We start from the raw sequence: 18085 nt of genomic DNA on the forward strand, positions 1-18085 counted from the left end.
AAAACATCTCTAATAGATACAAGTAAAATCACTGGATCTTAAAAAAAAACAAAAACAAAAATCTCAAGTTTGGCATGGTGGGGCACACGTATAATCCTAGCCCTTGGAAGGTAGACACAGGAGAGTCAGAAGTTCAAAGGCAGCCTTTGATACCTCGAGAGTTTGAGGCCAACCTGGGCTATGTAAGACCCGTGTCTCAGAAAGCCAACCCCCCACCAACTAACAAACCAAACCCCAAAACCAGACCCAGACCTCATGGTCATTTGGTCTTCCTCTTCATTTTGTAGCTCTGGAGATGGATCAGACAGTAAGACTGACTTGTGCCAGGGCTGGGGGATGGCTCCGTGGGTAAGATCACTTGCTGCACAAGTGTGAGGACCTGAGTTCAAATCCCCAGAATCCCCAGAGGAAGCAGGGCATGGCCATAGGAGTGTCTCCCAGTATGGTGGCAGGTGGTTACTGGGGTGCACTGGCTGTCAGCCTGGCTTCATGTTCAGGGAGAGACACTGTGTCACAGGAATAAGGCAGTGAGTGACAGCAAGACACCCAGCACTGTCCTCTGGCCTACGCATACCTGCACAGGTGAGTGTACCCACACCTACACATGCACACACACACCCCCACACTCTAAATACAGAAACAATTTAAGTGACTTGCTCCAAACACTACAATTTGCCTCCAGCCCCATGTGTTTTAGGGATAGCAAAATGGCAAAGATGACAGAGAGCAAACAACCAGTTCAACACTCCTTGCCCAGCCTCTATTCAGGCTGTTTGCATCCTAGGGAAGAGCGTGGGGAGGGGCCTCCCAGCTGTTCACCAACCCTTGGCTGGGCACCACTGCAGAAGGTTGCAGGAGGCACAATGATCCCTGGTCTGCGTCTACGCGGAGGGAAGAGTGGCTAATGCTGAACCAAGGAGGCGAGGTGCCTCCCCCTCCCCTCGATCACAGTAACCCTCCTTTCTCACTGTGTGGTACTTGTCCCCTTTAAGAGTTTCTGGGTGTGGTGACACACATCTACAATCCTAGTTGCTCTAGATTCCTAGGCGGCAGGAAGGGCACAAGTTCACAGTTATCCTGAGTAACTGGCAAACCCTGTCTCAAAATGAAAATAAAGGAGAAAGACCAGTAGTAAAGCCTGGGCCACGGCTCAGTGGTAGAGCATAGGGTTCGCATGTTCCAGGCCCTGCATTCTACACCCAGCACTGTAAGAAAGGAAAACAAGAAAGAAAATTGGATGAGTTACAACCGTGATGTGTGTGTGTGAAGAGACCACAGAGCCAAACACAAACCAGGTATGTGGCAGACGGTCAGGAAGCATTTGCTGCATAAACAGATGCAGAGATTAAAGAAAAGCACTGTTTTTGCTCCCAGCGCTCACTCTGAACCCTCCCATGCCTCTCTGTGCTGGTAGACACACTCACACACACACACACACACACGCACACGCACACTCTTGAAAACTGTGGCAGTTGGCCGGTCAAAGAATTGGTTCCCGTTACTCTCGTTTCATTTCTCTCTTGGGAACTGCTACCCCACCAGTGTTTGAAGTCGAACCCAGACCATTTGGAGAAAAGCGACATCATAAATGGGACACAGGGGCGGGGCCTACCGGTGAGGAACTGGTGAGCTCAGCTGCGGGGAGGGAAGAGGGCAGGATGATGCCTGGGGGCACTTGGCCGTGTCCTGGCCTTCCTCCCAAGCAGCTTCACCCCAGCAGTTCCCGCTCACCTCTGCAGAGAGCGCTCCCAGGCACCGGTCCAGCCAGCAGGGGCGGTGTGCAGCTCTGGCGGCTAACCCTGCGGTCACTCTGCGGGGTGAGTCGGGAGGCTGGCCCTGGTGATCGCATTACGTAGCTACCGACTGGCTCTGGCCAGGCACGTGATGAGAAAAAGTTTGGGTCTGTGTGGGCTGGAAGCAGGACGCCCTTCTCTGGGAAGGACAGGTCCTTAGAGAGGGCATGCGGCTCAAGAGCTTGGAAGCAGGGCTGTGGGCCAAACTCTGAGCTCACCTCCAACTTAAAAATATTTTATGAGTGTTATGCCTGCGTGTAGGAAAGTGTACCCATCTTTGAGGGCACTGACATGAGCTTCAGTTTGTTTTTTTTTTTAAAGTATTTTCTAAGAATCTTTTTTTTTTTGGTCTTTTTGAGACAGGGTCTCCCTGTAGCCCCAGCTGGCCTGGAACTCACTACCTAGACCGCCTGCCTCTGCCTCCTGAGTGTTGGGGTTAAAGGCCTGCACCACCACACCCAGCTAAATCATTTATTTTTTGAGTGTTTATCAGCGTATGTGTGAGTGCATCCATGTTGTGCAATGCCCATGGAGGCCAGAAGAGGACGTGCGATACCCTGCAACTGTAGTTACTGATGGTTAGCTGCCATGTGGTTGCTGGGAACTAAACCTGGGTCCTCAGCAAGAACAGTCAGTACTTTTTTAAAAAAAAATTATTTTTATGTGTCTGAGTGTACTGCCTACACGTATGTGAGTGCATCTGTGTCATGCAATGCCTGAGGAACTGGAGTTATGGACAGTTATTAGCCAGCATGTGTTAGGATTTGAACCCAGGTCTTCTGTAAGAGCAGTCAGTGTTCTTAACTGCTGAGCCATCTCTCCAGCCCCCAGAGTCAGTGCTCTTAACCAATGAACCATCTCTCTAGACCTAAGCTTCATGGTTTTATTGGGTTTTTTGGTCTTTTTGAGTGAGGCGGGGGTCTCCCTGTAGCCCCAGCTGGCCTGGAACTCACTATGTAGACCAGGCTGGCCTTGAACTCACTGAGATCCGCCTGCGCTGCCTCCAGAAGGCTGGGATTAAAGGTGTGGACCATTATGTCCAGTTTATTTTTGAGACAGGGTCTGGATATGTACTCTGCTTGGCCTGGAACTTTCTGTAATCCTGCCCTGAGGGATCCAAGTGCAGGCCTCTACCCTGGCTTGAAGGTGTTTTAAGCCACCCTGTAACCAAGAAGAGTCGGTGCTTTTCAGGAAAAGCAGCTCGGTGCTGGCTACAGTGAAGGACAGCTTTATACAAAGTAGCACACCTCATGACACTTCAGAAAATGTAAGCAATCAGGCTGTGAACTGCTGTGGACGTCAAGTTCTGTAGATGTGGCCTGAGTGTGACTTGTGCTGGTACTAACCTGGAGGTATTTATCTGTTTTCAAAACATTTCTAACTCATATATTTTAGATTTTACTTTCCTACACATACTTTTCCAGAAACGTGTAATTTGGAGGCTGGCCAAGGAGACCACTGTTTATTTATTTTTGTGTGTGTGTTCTTTTTGAGACCAAGGTCTCCCTGTAGCCCCAGAAACTCACTATATAAACCAGGCTGGACTTGAACTCACAGAGATCTGGCTGCCTTTGCCTCCCAGTGCTGGGATTAAAGGCATCAGCCACCACGCCCGTCGATTTTTATTTTTAAACTTTTACTTTCTTAATTGAAGATATTTGCTCAAACCTTTCTTAAGGCTTTCAGTTTAAAGTTCATTGTTTAACATTGAAACCCTCCACTCCAGTGGGATGAAATACAGTTCCCATTTGGTTTATATTAACCTTCAGTAATCCGGGGAAAACTAGGTGAGGGGTTTCTATGTGTGAGAAAACGAGCTTCCTGTTTGTTTCGGTTCCCTTCAGACCCCCAAGACTGCAGGAGAAAACAAAATTCCAGGGATTCTGGAAGCCGCTCCTCACATGATTAGCACCTGACCGCGCCACCCGGTGGGAAGCAGGAGGGACCGGGAGAGGCTGGTCTGGCCCTTCTGCATCCCTGCAGACTTCGCAGAGTGGACATTGTTTCCGAGAGAAGCATGGCTAGGTACACTGAGACTGCAGCCCTCCTCGGTGGTGGTCGACGTGTGCTCTCGCCTCCATGACAGACCCGAGAGAAGGGAAGGCTGGGGTGCAGGGGAGGGAGGGTGTCTGGAGGGAGGACCACCCCACCACCCCTGCAGGAGCCGTGTCGGCTGCCCCCCGGGACAGGGCGGAGCTCCCAGCAGACCTTAGCTGTCTGTTCTGCGGTCCCCAGCTGATTAGAGCATGTGGACCCTCCGGCTGCCATGGCAACCCTCCTGTTGGGCTCCGGGGAACCAGCCTCAGCGGATGCCCACTGCACCCCCGGCTGCCGGTCACCCCGATGCTGCGAGGAAACTGGGCGCGTTAACCGAAGGGGAGGACGCCACGTGCTCATGCCACGACCTGAGCGGGCCTCGCGCAGGACGCGCTTAGTGACAGGCACGTGTCCGACCAGCAGCCGCCGTCCGTCCCCGCCCCCTCCGGAGCCCAGACATCCGGCGCAGGCAGCCTCGGAAAGCTGCGTCGGGGAAGCCGGCCGCTATGCGCATGCGCCCTCCGGGCGACCTGCCTCGTTCTCGTTCTGCGCCGGTGCAGGGGGCGGGGCTGGCGCGGTCGAGTGCGCGCGCCTCGATGACGCGGGAGCAGGCGAGTCGGGAGGACCGGCTAGAGCGGCGCGGTCCGCGCAGGCTCCCTGTGGCCGCTCTGGGCGCCGGGCTCGCGTCTTGCTGGCCCGCTCGGGACGTGGAGCAGATCCGGGGCAAGGGGGAGAACTCCGGGTCAGGGGCCGCAGCCTGGAGTCGGCCGCTGCGGGCCTGCCCCCCGGGTAAGCGAGCCTGGCCCCCCAGGGAGGGGCGAGAGGCGGAAGCGGGGCCGCGCAGGTCGCCGGCACCTGGCTACGTCGGGAGACGCCGACCGCTGTCGACCCATTTCACACCTGGGAACACAGAGACCGCATGGAGGGCAGGGCCGCGCCGCCCCCCTTGACGGCGTCGGGCCCGCGGCCTGCGAGGGGAATGTCTTTGCGGGGACACGTCACTGGAGGGGAGGACCCGGATGGGGCGCGTGGGCCCGGCCGAGCCCGGGAGCCGAGTCCTCGCTGGTCGCGGGGGCGGTGTCCTAACCGGCGCCGCTTCCTCGGCCGAGCCCGGGAAGTGACGGTGGTTCCTTCTCTGCAGCGAGAACAAACCGGAGACTGTTCCCGGCGAGTCTGGTCTGCGCCGCCCGGAGTGCTTGGTGCTCGGTGCTCCTGGATGGACGAGGACCTCGGCTCCCAAGCGGATTTCCAGGAGCCTTGGGAGCTGGTCGGCGTGCGGCCGGCGGAGGGCAGGTGCGCGTGCGCGTGTTCGCCTTCTGGGCGCAGTCGGAATGCAGCCTGTTACTGTGTTTGAGGCCGGGCCTTCCTGTGGCCATGTAGCCCAGGTTGGCCCGAATCTCAGCGCTCTACCTGCCTCCGCCTCCTGAGGGCCGGGACTACAGGCGTGCATCGCGTGTTTCTATTCTGTGTATGAGTGCATACCTGCACGTATGTGAGCGCATCGTGTCCTGCAGCGCCCGCGGAGGTCAGACGAGCGCGGCGGACCCCCTGGAACTGGAGTTACGGACGGTTGTTAGCCGCCAGTGGTGCTGGGAATCGAACCCGGGTCCTCTGCAGGAGCAACCGGCGCTCTAACCGCCGAGCCCTGTCTCCAGCGCTAACAGTGACTGTCTAAGGTGCTCGGCTTCCTGACATTGTCCTGTAGACCGAGGCTTGCGCGCTCTCTTTCCCTTTCCCTTTCCTCCCTCCCTCGCCCCCTCCCTCGCCTGTGGCCCTTTGGCTTTTATGGGACGTCTCTGTAAAGCCCAGGTTGGCTCTAGGGTACGTGGTGCCTGGGGAATTGAGGAAGCGGCTCCAGTCCGCGGTGCGTGGACGTGGGAAATGATGAGCCAGGTGTGGTGGCTGTGTCAGTAATTGCAGCTCTTGGGAGGCCGAGGCAGGGGACTGTCACAGTTTGAGGGCTATCCTGGGGAAAGTTTAAGTATGGTTCGGAGTTCAACATTTGTTCGGTTGTTGTGTGGGGTTTTTCTCACCTCTGGTGAGACGTGGGTCTGTCCTGTTCTTTATTAGTTCCTGTGCAGGATGAACTGGCTACTAGAACCCAGACCAGGGAGGAAAGGAACCCTGCCGGGGACCCGCACAGGCCGCTAGTTTTAGGGAGCGACCTGAGTGTGTGGCATCTCAAGGACTGACCGGCAGGTTGGTTCAGATGCTTGTGGGAGAGCCAGGCCCACATTCTGCAGTCTGTGGCCCCCCGAGCCGTTCTGTGAATTTTCCCCTCACCCAGGCACCCGAGCCCACCGTTGCCTTCTATGCTGAGGATCGCGGCGGGGTTGCCTTACAAGGAAACGCTCCTACAAGTCTTTGTTTTTTCTCAGGGTCTCCCTGTGCTTCACACACTTCTCTGTAGTCAAACTCCAGGGCTGATGCCACAGAACCCTGTCACGGTGTGATTTGTGCGCGTGTGTTGTGGGTGTGGTGATGGTGGTGGTAGGACCAAACTGGTGTCTTGGGCCTGTTAATGCCGGAGGTCAGCCTCAGAGCCACATCCCCAGGAGTCGCTTTTCTTCTAAGCCTTTCACAGTGTGCGCATTGCAACCTGTAGTGAAGCCAGAGGCTGTTGGTTGGGCGGAGTACTTCCTTTCCTGTGGGGTACTTCCCTGTCTGCTCACTGTGAAGTTACTGCCCGGCTTCCTTCCTATCGTGTGTAAGGAGTAGACATTACTAACTGTTGAGGGTTCAGGTCAGCAGGTGGGACTATTTTTTTTTATATCGGGAGAAAGAAAACTCCACAGAGGCAAGCTTCACCATCACAAAAAACGGAGACCCAGTGTACTGTCATACCTAGAGAGGCTGTGGCAGAATTTCACTTTTTGTTATTTGGGGTTTTTTTTTTTTTGGTCTTTTTGAGACAGGGTCTCCCTGTAGCCCCAGCTGGCCTGGAATCACTATGTAGACCAGGCTGGCCTTGAACTCACAGAGATCAGCCTGCCTCTGCCTCCCGAGTGCTGGGATTAAAGGTGTGTGCCACCACGGCCGGCCCTATTTTGGGTTTTTGAGACAGGTCTTACTATGTAGCACTGGCTGGCCTGGAACTCACTGTGTAGACCAGGTTGTCTTAGACCTCACAGAAGTCTACCTGCCTCTGCCTCCTCAATTTTGGGACTAGAGGCCTGTGTTACCAATGTTACCAAGCCCAGCTTGTTTTTCCTTTTCTTTTTGGTCTTTTTGAGACAAGGTTTCCCTGTAGCCCCAGTTGGCCTGGAATCACTATGTAGACCAGGCTGGCCTTGAACTCACAGAGATCGCCTACCTCTGCCTCCCCAGTGCTGGGATTAAAGGTGTGAGCCACCACACCCACCTCTTGTTTGTTTTTCTGAGACTGCATCCCCTATACAGGGCAGCCCTGGCTGGTCTCCTGGGATTCAATGCCTGTGCCACCATGTCCAGTATGGCTTTTTTTTTTTTTTTTTTCCTTTTTTTTTTTTTTTTTTGGTCTTTTTGAGAACGGGTCTCCCTGTAGCCCCAGCTAGCCTGGAACTCACTGTGTAGATCAGGCTGGCCTTGAACTCACAGAGATCCGCCTGCCTCTGCCTCCCAAGTGCTGGGATCAAAGGCATGCGCCACCATGCCAGCCTATTTTTATTTTTATTTTATGTATATGAGTGTACTGGCCTGCATGTGTGTAAGCGCCACTTGTGTTGTGCAATGCCTGCAGGGTTCAGAAGAGGCGTCGGATCCCCTGGAACTGGAGTTAGCTGCCACGTGGGTGCTGGGAATCGAACCCAGGTCCTCTGCAAGAGCAGCTAGTGCTCTTAACCTCTGAGCCATCTCTTCAGCCCCCAAAATGTTTGTTTTAAGACAGGGTCTTGGTGTGTATCCCTGGTTGGCCTTTATGAACTGGGTGTGAAGTCCAGTCTGGCCTCATCAAACTCTTGATTGTTCTGTCTCACCCTGAGGATGATGTACCTGTCACCATTTTTGGCTAAAATAATGTGATTTTTGTTTTGTTTTGTTTTGTTTTGTTGACATCTTATACTATTGTGCAAACTTATATGATTTCAAAATATATTTTTAAAATCTGGATCGGATCCAGTGTTGGCTATCAGATCAGAGGTGGGAGACTTTCCGTCTCACATAGTCGGCGGGCAGCAGCTCCTGCAAGGGCTTCAGGATGCCTGCGGCGCTGGTGGAGAACAGCCAGGTCATCTGTGAAGTGTGGGCCAGCAATCTTGAGGAGGAGATGCGGAAGATCCGGGAAATCGTCCTCCGCTACAGCTACATTGCTATGGTGAGCGGCCTCCCTTGACTCCTTCCTCTGGGGCTTGGAAACCGTTAGTGTGAGAGCCTGGAAAGGAACGGGAATGTTCAGCACACTAGAGACGCATGGCTTTGATGAGTCGAGACAGTGCCTCTGATGCAAGTGCAACCTCTAATAGGAGTTTTTATTTATTTATTATTTTTTCAGAGCTGAGGACCCAGGGCCTTGTGCTTGCTAGGCAAGCGCTCTACCACTGAGCTAAACCCCAACTCCTACTTTTATTTCCTATATATTTATTTTTGGTCTTTTTGAGACAGAGTTTCCCTGTATCCCCAGCTGACCTGGAACTCACTATGTAGACCAGGCTGGCCTTGAACTCACAGAGATCTGCCTACCCCTGCCTTCTGAGTGCTGGGACTGAAGGTGTGTACCTCCATGCTGACACCAGGCAAGATTAATACGACTTTTTATAATGTTCTGTTTGAAAGTCTTTTCTCTATTTTTGTTTTATTGAGATAGGATCTTGGTATGTAGCCTAGGCTATGTTGGAACTTGCTAGGTAGACCAGACTATCCTTGAACTTGTGATGATCTGCCTCTGCATCCTGAGTGCTGGGATCATGGGCATGCACCACCATGCCAGACGTGGTAGTGTGGATGGAGCTCAGGGCCTCGGCATGCTAACTGGGCAGGTGTTCTACCCTCAACTACGTCCTCTTGGGGCATCTGTTCATAACTTGTGAATTCCACTATATAGTAATCAATAGTTTTTTTGAGACAGGGTCTCATGTAACCCAGGCTGGTTTTGAACCTGGTCTGTATAAGGAAGATGGCCTTGAGTTCCTGATCCTCCTGCTTCCATCTCCCAAGTGCTAGGATGGCAGGCATGTCCAACATGCCTGGCTTATGTTTTCAAAACGATTTAAGCATTTCGTTGCTAGCACTCAAAAATCTGAGATGTCAAATTCCAGATCTCCGGAGAAAATAGGATGATGTGGTAATATGCAGTGCGTTTTCCTGCCTGATGTTTATGGGGACTGGGAGGAAGATCTTGGGCCTGGCCCTGAGGAGGCAGGTGCTCTGTTCTAGGCCCATGATTGCTGCTGTTTTCACAACCCGACCTTTGCTCCTGTGAGTCTTCCACTTGGAGTTTCTGACTCTTGGTTGAGAGTCCTATGAACCTTGCTAGTCTGGTATTCAGAACTCAGTGATCCTGGTTCAGCCTTTCTGTGCAGCTTTTTTTTTTTTTTGTCTTTTTTTCGAGACAGGGTCTCCCTGTAGCCCCAGCTGTCCTGGAACTCATTACGTAGACCAGGCTGGCCTTGAACTCACAGAGATCCACCTGCCTCTGCCTCCCAAGTGCTGGGACTACAGGCGTTGTGCCACCACGCCCGGCTCTGTGCAGCTTTTTACCTTTCCTGAATGACTTTCACCACCATGGCTGCCTTATATATGAATTTTCCCTCACGTAGCCGAGGCTGGCCTTAAACACCAGATGCCTCTCTATGCCCATCTCTGCTCGCTGTTTTTTTTCTCTTTTTGAGACAGGGTCTCCTTGTAGCCCCAGCTGTCCTGGAACTCACAAAGATCCACCTGCCTCTGCCTCCCAAGTGTTGGGATTAAAGGTATGCACCACCATGCCTGGCTATAAATATTTTATTTTTATTTTATGTGTATGTGTGTATTGCCTGCATGTAGATAAGTGCACCGAGTCATGCAATGCCCCCGGAGGACAGAAGAGGCTGTCGGATCCCCTGGAACTGGAGTTACAGACAGTTGTTAGCTGCCATGTGGGTGCTGGGATCTGAAGCTGGGTCTTCTGCCAGAACAACCAGTGTTCTTGACCGCTGAGCCACCTCCCTGCCCACCTGCTGTCTGTTTGAACTTGTGTATTGGAAGCTGCTAACCAGCCACACGTCTCCCACTGGCTTGCCTTGTTGCCGCGCCATCCTCCAACCACAAAGTGCAGAGCCCATTGGGTTGTGCTCATTCAGGAGCCATCGAGATAGGATTTTAAGGCAGTTTACAGCAAACCCTGGGCTCACATGACTTACAAACTGACTGAAGTAAAATTTTATTTATTTCCAGCTCAGCATCCATTGTTTCATGAGACTTGAAGGGCTTTTTTCCTAGGACACAGAGTTTCCGGGTGTTGTGGTGCGACCGATCGGTGAGTTCCGGAGCTCCATAGATTACCAGTATCAGCTCCTGCGGTGCAATGTTGACCTTTTGAAGATTATCCAGCTGGGCCTCACATTCACAAATGAGAAAGGAGAATATCCTTCTGGAATCAACACGTGGCAGTTCAACTTCAAGTTCAACCTCACGTAAGTGTTTGAGCAGCTGCTTAGTGTACGACAGAGGTAGATGTGGGTCAGAGCAGCCAGGAGGATGGGGGAGACGGAAGCTTAGTTTTCCTTTGTTTGAGACTGAGTCTCACAGGTCTGGAACTTGCTATTTAGACCAGGCTGGCCTTCAACTCATTGAGATCTGCCTGCCTCTGCCTCCAGATTGCTGGGATCAAGGGCATGTGTCACCACACCTGACCTCTATGCCTTGTCACCCACTGAGCAGGTAAGGGCAGACATAACAACCACGTAGTACCGAATCATTACTAGAACTCAGTATAAGTGGCTGTTGAGAAAAGTGTGATGTTAGAATCCTTATACATTGCTGTTGGGACTGTGAAATTCTTTGGAGCTTTCTGGAAAGCAGTTTGGTATGTCTTCAAAAGGTTAAACTTTACATAGGACCTAGCAATTGCATTCCTAAGCATATGCCCAAAGAGAAATGAATAAGATGTTCATGTAAACTTTTACAGCAGCTTTATTGGAGATAGCCCAGAAGCAAAGGTTGTCTGTGGGCTGGGAGCAGGTAAAATGTGACCTGTCCACACGGTGGAATGCTGTCAGGCAGGAAAAGGAACAAGTTCTGCACATGGGTCAACCTTGAGAACACTGTGCCCAGGGAACGCCGGCAGACACAGGACACTGGCATGCAGCACGAGGTGCTGAGTCAGGCACTGTTTGCTTTCCTGTCAGGGTCTCAGTCCTTAGCCTATGTTGGTCTGGAAGTCTTGCCCAGACTGGCCCTAACTGGGACTCCACCTGCCCCGGTCTCCATGTGCTGAGATTATGGGGGTGCATCATAGTGTCTGGCTGTATTTGTCCTTCCTGATTTCACTAGAATGTCCCAAAGATGTCGTGTTGCAGTGGGCGACAGGCCTCCTGGCGTTATGTGCATCTCTTCCATCTTGTTCATTCCCTGAAGCGGGCATGATGCTGCCCCGTGGGCTGCTGTGACCAGGGCCGCTGTAAATGGGGGTGTGCCTCTTCGGCACAACTCTGTTTTCATTTCTTTTGGATGTGTGCCTAGACATGGATTGCTGGATCATGTGATAGTTTCTGTCTCTCTGAGAGTCTCATGCTGCCACCACACCTGATTTATGTGGTGCTGGGGATTGAACCAGGACTTTGTATGTGCTAAGCAAGCACTCTGCTATCCTCAAACTTTGGTTTCCTTTTATTTTTATTTTTTTGGTCTTTTTGAGACAGGTCTCCCTGTAGCCCCAGCTGGCCTGGAACTCACTATGTAGACCAGGCTGGCCTTGAACTCACTGAGATGGGCCTGCCACTGCCTCCCAAGTGCTAGGACTACAGGTGTGCACCACCACACCCAGCTACCTTTTATTTTTTTAAAACAGGGAATGTAGATATTTTATAATTAGGAAATTCAAGTAGAGGGAAAAAAGATGGTGGCTCACACCTTTAATCCCAGCATTTGGGAGGCAGAGGCAGGTGGATCTCTGTGAGTTCAAGGCCAGCCTGGTCTACTTAGTTCCAGAGAGACATAGTGAGACAGAGAAACCCTGTCTCAAAAAGACCAAAAAAAAAAATCCAAAAAACAATAAAACCCGATGAGCTTTATGTGGACACTTTTCTTAAAAAAAAAAAGAACAACTTTATTTCACGTGTATGACTGTCTTGCCTGTGTGTGTAAGTGCACCTGTGTTGCGCAATGCCCATGGAGGGCAGAAGAGGGTGTTAGGTCCTGTAGAACTGGAGTTACGTACGAGTGGTTGTTAGCCAGCGTGTGGGTGCTGGGAACCCAGCCCGGATCCTCCTCAAGGACAGCTGGTGCTCTTAACCCGAGCCATCTCACCAGCCCCAAGGATGCTTGCATTACGGGTGTGGTGGTGATTGCCGTCTTGACCTTTCAGAGAGGACATGTACTCTCAGGACTCCATCGACCTGCTTGCGAACTCTGGGCTGCAGTTTGAGAAGCACGAGGAGGAAGGTATCGACACCTTGCACTTCGCAGAGCTGCTGATGACGTCAGGAGTGGTTCTCTGTGACAATGTCAAGTGGCTCTCATTTCACAGGTCTGTTCCTGGAGCTTCTGCCCCTCACCCCCACCTTTGGGCTATATCGGAGAGGATCGAATTGGCTCTTTGCAGCCCTGCTGGCTGTTCAGCAGCAGCAGTTGGGGGTGGGGGGGGCTGCTTGCGTGTTCGGCTTTCAGGAAACACTTGGGCACATACCTGGGCTTTGTTTCTCTCTGTCCTACATGCCTAAAGCTGGTAGGTGGAGGGTGTTTCGAGCTTGGTTGTCTTCCAGCCCGTGTGGAGTCCCCCGTCCTAGGTCCTCAGAGGCACATTTCTTCAGTACTTGTGCAGTTCTGGAGCTTCCAGCAGAAGCTGTGATGCTGTTCTTACCAAGTTCAGAGTGTATTAGGCTGTGCTGGTCTCCAGGCCGAGGCGGTGTTGGGTGTTTAGTGCTGGGCTGGTAACTGCTTGCTGATCCCCGTTTCATTCTCCTTTAGTGGCTATGACTTTGGCTACATGGTGAAGTTGCTCACAGACTCCCGGTTGCCAGAGGAAGAACATGAGTTTTTTCATATCCTGAATCTCTTCTTTCCTTCCATTTATGATGTAAAGTACCTGATGAAGAGCTGCAAAAACCTCAAGGTACACAGACAGTGCTCATCCTGGCAGCAGTGAGGTGCGCGCAGCCCCGCCTTACTTTACTGCTGTGGCAGCCTTTTCTCTTACATGAGGTCTCCAGATGCCAGACTTCTGCAGGACAGGGTGTTCCTAGAGCTTTGTGGAACTGTGTGGTAACTTGGGCATGAGGGAGCCCTGTTTTTTGCATCCTGAGGCTGCCTGCCTTCCACTGAGGCTTGTACTAAGTAGTTGGCAACATGCAGCATCTACATTTTGTCATGGACAGCCGTGCAGCGTCCTCCGTTCTCAGAGGGATTCACTTGTAAGATGTTTAAGCAGTCCGGGCTGTGAGGTGGCTCAGTGGGTGCCACCAAACCTGATGACCTGAGTTGGATACCAGAGACCCAAGTGCTGAGAGGCTCTGCTGTGAGACTCATGGCTCCTGAAAGTTGTCTCTGGTCTCTACACGCACGCTGTGCAGCCGAGTTGAGTAAACTGAAGGAAGAGTGAAGGTCTGAAACTGACCAACGGCCTGTCCTGCTGCTTAAGTGAGCTCACGAGTGGACTTGGCTGAGTCCAGGAGGGTAGTGCTGCTCAGTAGTGAGTGCACAAGTGGACATGGTGCTGCTCTGTGACCCCTGTTTTCCTTATCATCAGGGAGGCCTTCAGGAGGTAGCTGATCAGCTGGATTTGCAGAGAATTGGAAGGCAGCACCAGGCAGGCTCAGACTCCCTCCTGACGGGGATGGCCTTCTTCAGGATGAAAGAGGTATGCTCCAGAGTGAGGCCTCGTACGTGAGAGCTCCTGAGCATGAAGCCTTCTGAGTGTAAGGCTGCCTGCATCAATGTCAGGAACGTCCTTTTGGAGTGAGGAGTGTGGATGTGGATTATGTGTGTTTGTGTGGTTTTTTTTTTTTTTTGAGTTTTGAGGACTCAGTAGTGAAGACTGTCCTGGAAACTCACTGTGTAGCCTAGGCTGGCCTCCAACCCATGGTTTCCCCAAGCCTTGACCTCCTGGGTGTCAGGGTTGCAGGTGTCCACCCTCACGCCTGGCTTAGATGACTCCGTTTTACACAGAAGGAAATGTGATGGAAGGAGAGCAGTGACTTGGCCAGGGCCAGTCAGTGAAGGGACCTGTGAGTCAGGGTGGGGGCCTGTGAGTTAGTGAGGGGACCTGTCAGAGGGGCCTGTGGAGCCTGAGCTCTTAGCCACTGCCTTGGTTGGGGGCATCTGCTTCCACAGCAGCAACACAGGACGCAGAGCCCAGATGTAAAGGGACAGGAAGAGCCTGCTTGGGGGATGCTTGGCACCTCTCTGCTGAGTTAGTGTTCAGTCTGCTAGGGGTCAGGGCATAAGAAGCTGGGTGGTGGCCTGACTCCTAGCCCATCCCTCAGCTGGTTCTGCCCTATTCTGCAGCTGTTCTTTGAAGACAGTATTGATGATGCCAAGTACTGTGGGCGCCTCTATGGTCTGGGCACGGGCGTGGTCCAGAAGCAGACCGAGGATGTGGACTCTGCCCAGGAGAAGATGAGCATCCTGGCCATGATCAACAACATACAGCAGTGAAGGGAAGGGCTGCGTGCCCAGCACCAAGGTGCCCAGTGCTGCCAGAGCCTGCCGCCCAAGCCAGCAGATCTGCATCTGCCCCAAGCAGAGACTTCAGGTTTTGTTTAAAGATGTCTTTATTTTAGATCCAGAAGTGGGGTTTGCTGTGAATTTGTAAACAGGTCTTGTCTGAATGCCCACAGCCCTCTGCTGCTTCCCACCACCAGCACCCATGGCTCCACGGACACTTTTAAATCGCTAAGATGTCTGAAACAAACAGTAAAGTGTATGTAACTCTTACCGTGTCATTCCTGTTCTTTTGGCTTTGTGCCTGCTCCGATGAAGATGCCTGGTGATTCTCAGCTGAGCTGAGGCTCCCAGGGACATGGTGTACTGCTCTTGGGATGCAGAGTGTGCGGGCCAGGCGCCTCTCAGGCACAGTGTTCACACACACACAACTGGTAGTAAGGCCCCTGTGCTGAAACCTGGACAGTGCTGCAGACTGCCTTTCCTATGTGTGACCACTGAGATGTCTAGATTAAAGTCCGTTCTGTGGTGCCACTGAGGCATGTGTGTCTGTGTCGTCGTCATCCCCCCCCCCCCATTTCCAGAAGACTGTCCTGGATGAGGTCCTGAAGGAAGCTGGGTCGGGCTGTGGCTCTCAGCTGCTGGCAGCAGTGGGGTCTCAGGCAGGCTGTGTCTGCTCCCTGCTACCTCTGTGGCTTTGTTTTTAGCAAACCCAAGCTGGAGGGTGGGTGAGGGTTAGCGCCAGGACCTGAATGTCAGGATGTTACCATGGCCGCTGTGACAGGATAGGAGGGAAGCCTGGGTCTCTAGGAATCAGCCTGCAACTGTGGTAGAAAAAGCCTATGACTTTGTTCTTAAAATCGGTCATTTAGAGAGCAGTGTGCTTTCTAAGGAACCACAGAATGGCCAGTTTTGAAAAGGCAGAAACTCCCTAGAAGGGTAGAGACAAAAGTACTGGCTCATGAGGCGAATGATCCCGCATTTGAAACGCTGTGGAAAACTCAGTTTGAACAGATTACCAAATGTCAAGTATTAAACCTATTTAAGATGCTTGTAAATATTAAATGTTTTAAATTTTGTAAAATAAAGTTTCTTTTTAACCACTGGCATGAGGCGTGGTCTTTGGTAGACAGGCAAGGGGGTCCCCTCACCCAAGCAGGTCACATGGAGATGCAGGGCATCTTGATTCCACATGCCAGGACTGCTGGGCTGTGCTAGGAAAGTCACTGTCACTGTACCCTGCAGCTCCTCATGCACGGTGGGCTAGCTCAGTGGGGTTCTTCAGGACATACTGAACTTCCTGACTTCGCTGACTTCTCCAGCCTGTTCTGTTATGGCACAAAAGTGGGGAGCTGTAAGGTAGGGGAGGCCCTCCAGAACTTTTTGAGTCAGGGACATGTAACCCAGACTGGCCTTGAACTCCAAGCCATCCTCTTGCTTCAGGCTCCTGAGTAGCTAGAACCAGCCTCCAGCATTGGACCCAGCAAACGGAGGCAGGCAAGGCTGCACACAAGCTGCGCTGAGGTCTGGGGTGATCACGGCAGGGCTTTTCTCGTCGAGAACGGGAGAGTCGGACTGTGGAGGGAGGGTCTAAGGTGGGAGAGCTTGCGTGCTGGAGGGGACAGGTCTGTTAGAAGGGACGAGCACCGAGCACCGTGTCTGGCAAGGGTTTGCATCCCCTGGTGAGATGGTGCTGAAGATGAAGGGACCAGCTCCAGGTGTGTTCAGGCCTGTGGATGTCCTCGGATCTCAGTGCTGTTAGGCTGGCAGGGTTGACACCATCCCCTGAGCTGCTGTCAGCCAGTGCTGACAGGTCATGTTAGAGCCCTGGCAGGGAGGGGGACGGGACTACCTTGGGGCTAGTAGAGATTATCTTAGACGGGGTAACAACCCCCAAAAGAAAAAGCCTGCTTACACCACTCAGACCTTGGGTGAGCTCCTTCAGTGCTTTGGCTCTTTGTGGTTCTAATTATGGAATGAGAAGCGAGAAACAGGGCTGGAGAGTTGGTTCAGCAGTTAGAGCAGTGGCTGCTCTTGCAAAGGACCTGGGTTCAATTCCCAGCACCCACATGGCAGCTAACAACTGTTAACTCCAGTTCCAGGGGATTCAACACCCTCTTCTGACCTCTGTAGGCATTGCATGACACAGATGCACTTACATACTCATACAAAATATTAGAAATAAGCACATTCCAGTTAACAATACAGTACTGGAAAGAGCTGCCTTCATCTTTTTGAGACAAGGTCTTCCTGTAGCCCCTGCTGGCCTGGACTGGGCTGGCCTCAAACTCAAGAGATCCACCTGCCTCCACCTCTGCCTCCTGAGTGCAGGGATTAAAGGCGTGCACCACCAGGCCCAGCCTGGAAAGGGCATTTTGAGAGTAAACTAGGTTGTCATTTTTTCCTATTGGGTAGTTTTTTGTTTTTGGCTTTTTTGAGACAGGGTCTCCCTGTAGCCCCAGCTGTCCTGGAACTCACTATGTAGACCTGCCTGCCTCTGCCTCCCAAGTGCTGGGATTAAAGGTGTGCGCCACCATGCCCAGCACTATTGGGTAGTTTTTTTAAAGTTATGTGCACGCACATGAGTACAATGCCCACAGAGGCTGGAAGAGTGTCAGATCCCCCAGAACTGGAATTACGGACTTTGTTAGCCACTATATGGGTGCTGGGAACCAAACAGGCAGTTCAAGCTCTTAGCTGCTGAGCCTCTCTTCAGCCACCCTCTTCTGAGACGGAGGTCTTGACTCAGCCCAGGCTGGATTTGAACTCAGTCCTCCTCAGCCCGCTGCCTGTCTTCTCCAGCAGTAGCTGAGGACGGTGTGGGATTCCTTCCCCCACAGGTGATGGCTGTAGCAAATTACAAAGGCGTTGAGAGTTTGTAGTTTGCCAACCTACAGTCTGTTCTTTATGCAAGTAGAGGGAATTTTCCCATCTCTAGGTGAAGTTCTGCAACTATCCAGTTCTCCACTTAGCCATCAAGACTTTCACCTCTGAGACTGAGGAATCTTCCCAGCATACATGTGTGGTGTGGACTAAACCGATGGTATCTCTTTTCAGCTTAGCAGTTTTTAGACCCCAAAGCTAGGCACATACAAATATCTCAAGCCCCCCAAGCTTTGTCCTTCCCAGAGTTTCTGCTGGGGACTAAGCCCTGCTGCTCACTGCAGCCCTAGGACACTCAAGCAGAAAAAGGCCCTCACACTGGACCTCAAAAGCAGAAAGGAGCATCTCCAGTCATCACCCAGCACGGGGCCTCTCCTGTCCTAGTCCTAGCATAGCGGCGATGGTGATGGAAGCAGTAGCTGTGCTGGTTAGTGGGGCATGGGGTGGCAGCCTGCGCGGAGCTGCCAGTTAACTTGGGGTTCCACTATGCTAAAGTGGAAGTCAGAAGACCCAAGTCATATGTGAAGCAAGGGCCGTGCATGGTTCTTCTGACTACTTGTGGCTTCAGCTTTAATTCTCAAAAGGGTTTAATGACCCCC

At 52.3% G+C, this 18085-nt stretch overlaps 2 protein-coding genes across 5 annotated transcripts in view; one reads left to right on the plus strand and one right to left on the minus strand.

Annotated features, from left to right (window-relative positions):
* The window catches only part of Faxdc2 (fatty acid hydroxylase domain containing 2), a 24687-nt gene extending 22841 nt beyond the window's left edge, over window positions 1-1846 (minus strand). The window contains exon 1 of one of the 2 annotated variants that reach the window (XM_008842344.3): window positions 1732-1846. The gene's annotated coding sequence lies outside the window, so the exon portion shown is untranslated. Of the gene's footprint in view, window positions 1-1612; window positions 1705-1731 lie in introns of those variants that run through there. The other variant, XM_017800414.2, reaches the window with a different exon arrangement.
* A 3138-nt stretch (window positions 1847-4984) lies between these two features.
* On the plus strand, window positions 4985-15710 carry Cnot8 (CCR4-NOT transcription complex subunit 8). Of its 3 annotated transcripts, none has more exons than XM_017800417.2 (7): window positions 4985-5123; window positions 7927-8121; window positions 10224-10417; window positions 12310-12471; window positions 12912-13056; window positions 13690-13800; window positions 14448-15710. In XM_017800417.2, exons 2-7 carry the CDS (start codon window positions 8005-8007, stop codon window positions 14595-14597), a joined length of 879 nt encoding a protein of 292 aa, XP_017655906.1. In that variant the 5' UTR covers window positions 4985-5123; window positions 7927-8004; the 3' UTR covers window positions 14598-15710. The 3 variants fall into 3 exon arrangements, with proteins under 3 accessions (XP_017655906.1, XP_008840568.1, XP_008840570.1); XM_008842346.3 differs by lacking the exon at window positions 4985-5123 and adding an exon at window positions 5203-5506; XM_008842348.3 differs by lacking the exon at window positions 4985-5123 and having other exon boundaries at window positions 7986-8121; window positions 10179-10417.
* The last annotated feature ends 2375 nt before the right edge of the window (window positions 15711-18085 follow it).

The sequence above is a fragment of the Nannospalax galili genome, unplaced genomic scaffold, assembly GCF_000622305.1.
Source record: "Nannospalax galili isolate Female #2095 unplaced genomic scaffold, S.galili_v1.0 scaffold940, whole genome shotgun sequence".
Taxonomy (NCBI): Eukaryota; Metazoa; Chordata; class Mammalia; order Rodentia; family Spalacidae; genus Nannospalax; species Nannospalax galili.

Bases quoted from the DNA above. Each gene is read 5' to 3' on its own strand.
- Cnot8 (XM_017800417.2), top strand. From the start codon at position 8,005: ATGCCTGCGGCGCTGGTGGAGAACAGCCAGGTCATCTGTGAAGTGTGG. The intron at 10,418-12,309 runs GTAAGTGTTTGA...TTGACCTTTCAG, and splicing joins AACTTCAAGTTCAACCTCAC to AGAGGACATGTACTCTCAGG. The intron at 13,057-13,689 runs GTACACAGACAG...CCTTATCATCAG, and splicing joins AGAGCTGCAAAAACCTCAAG to GGAGGCCTTCAGGAGGTAGC.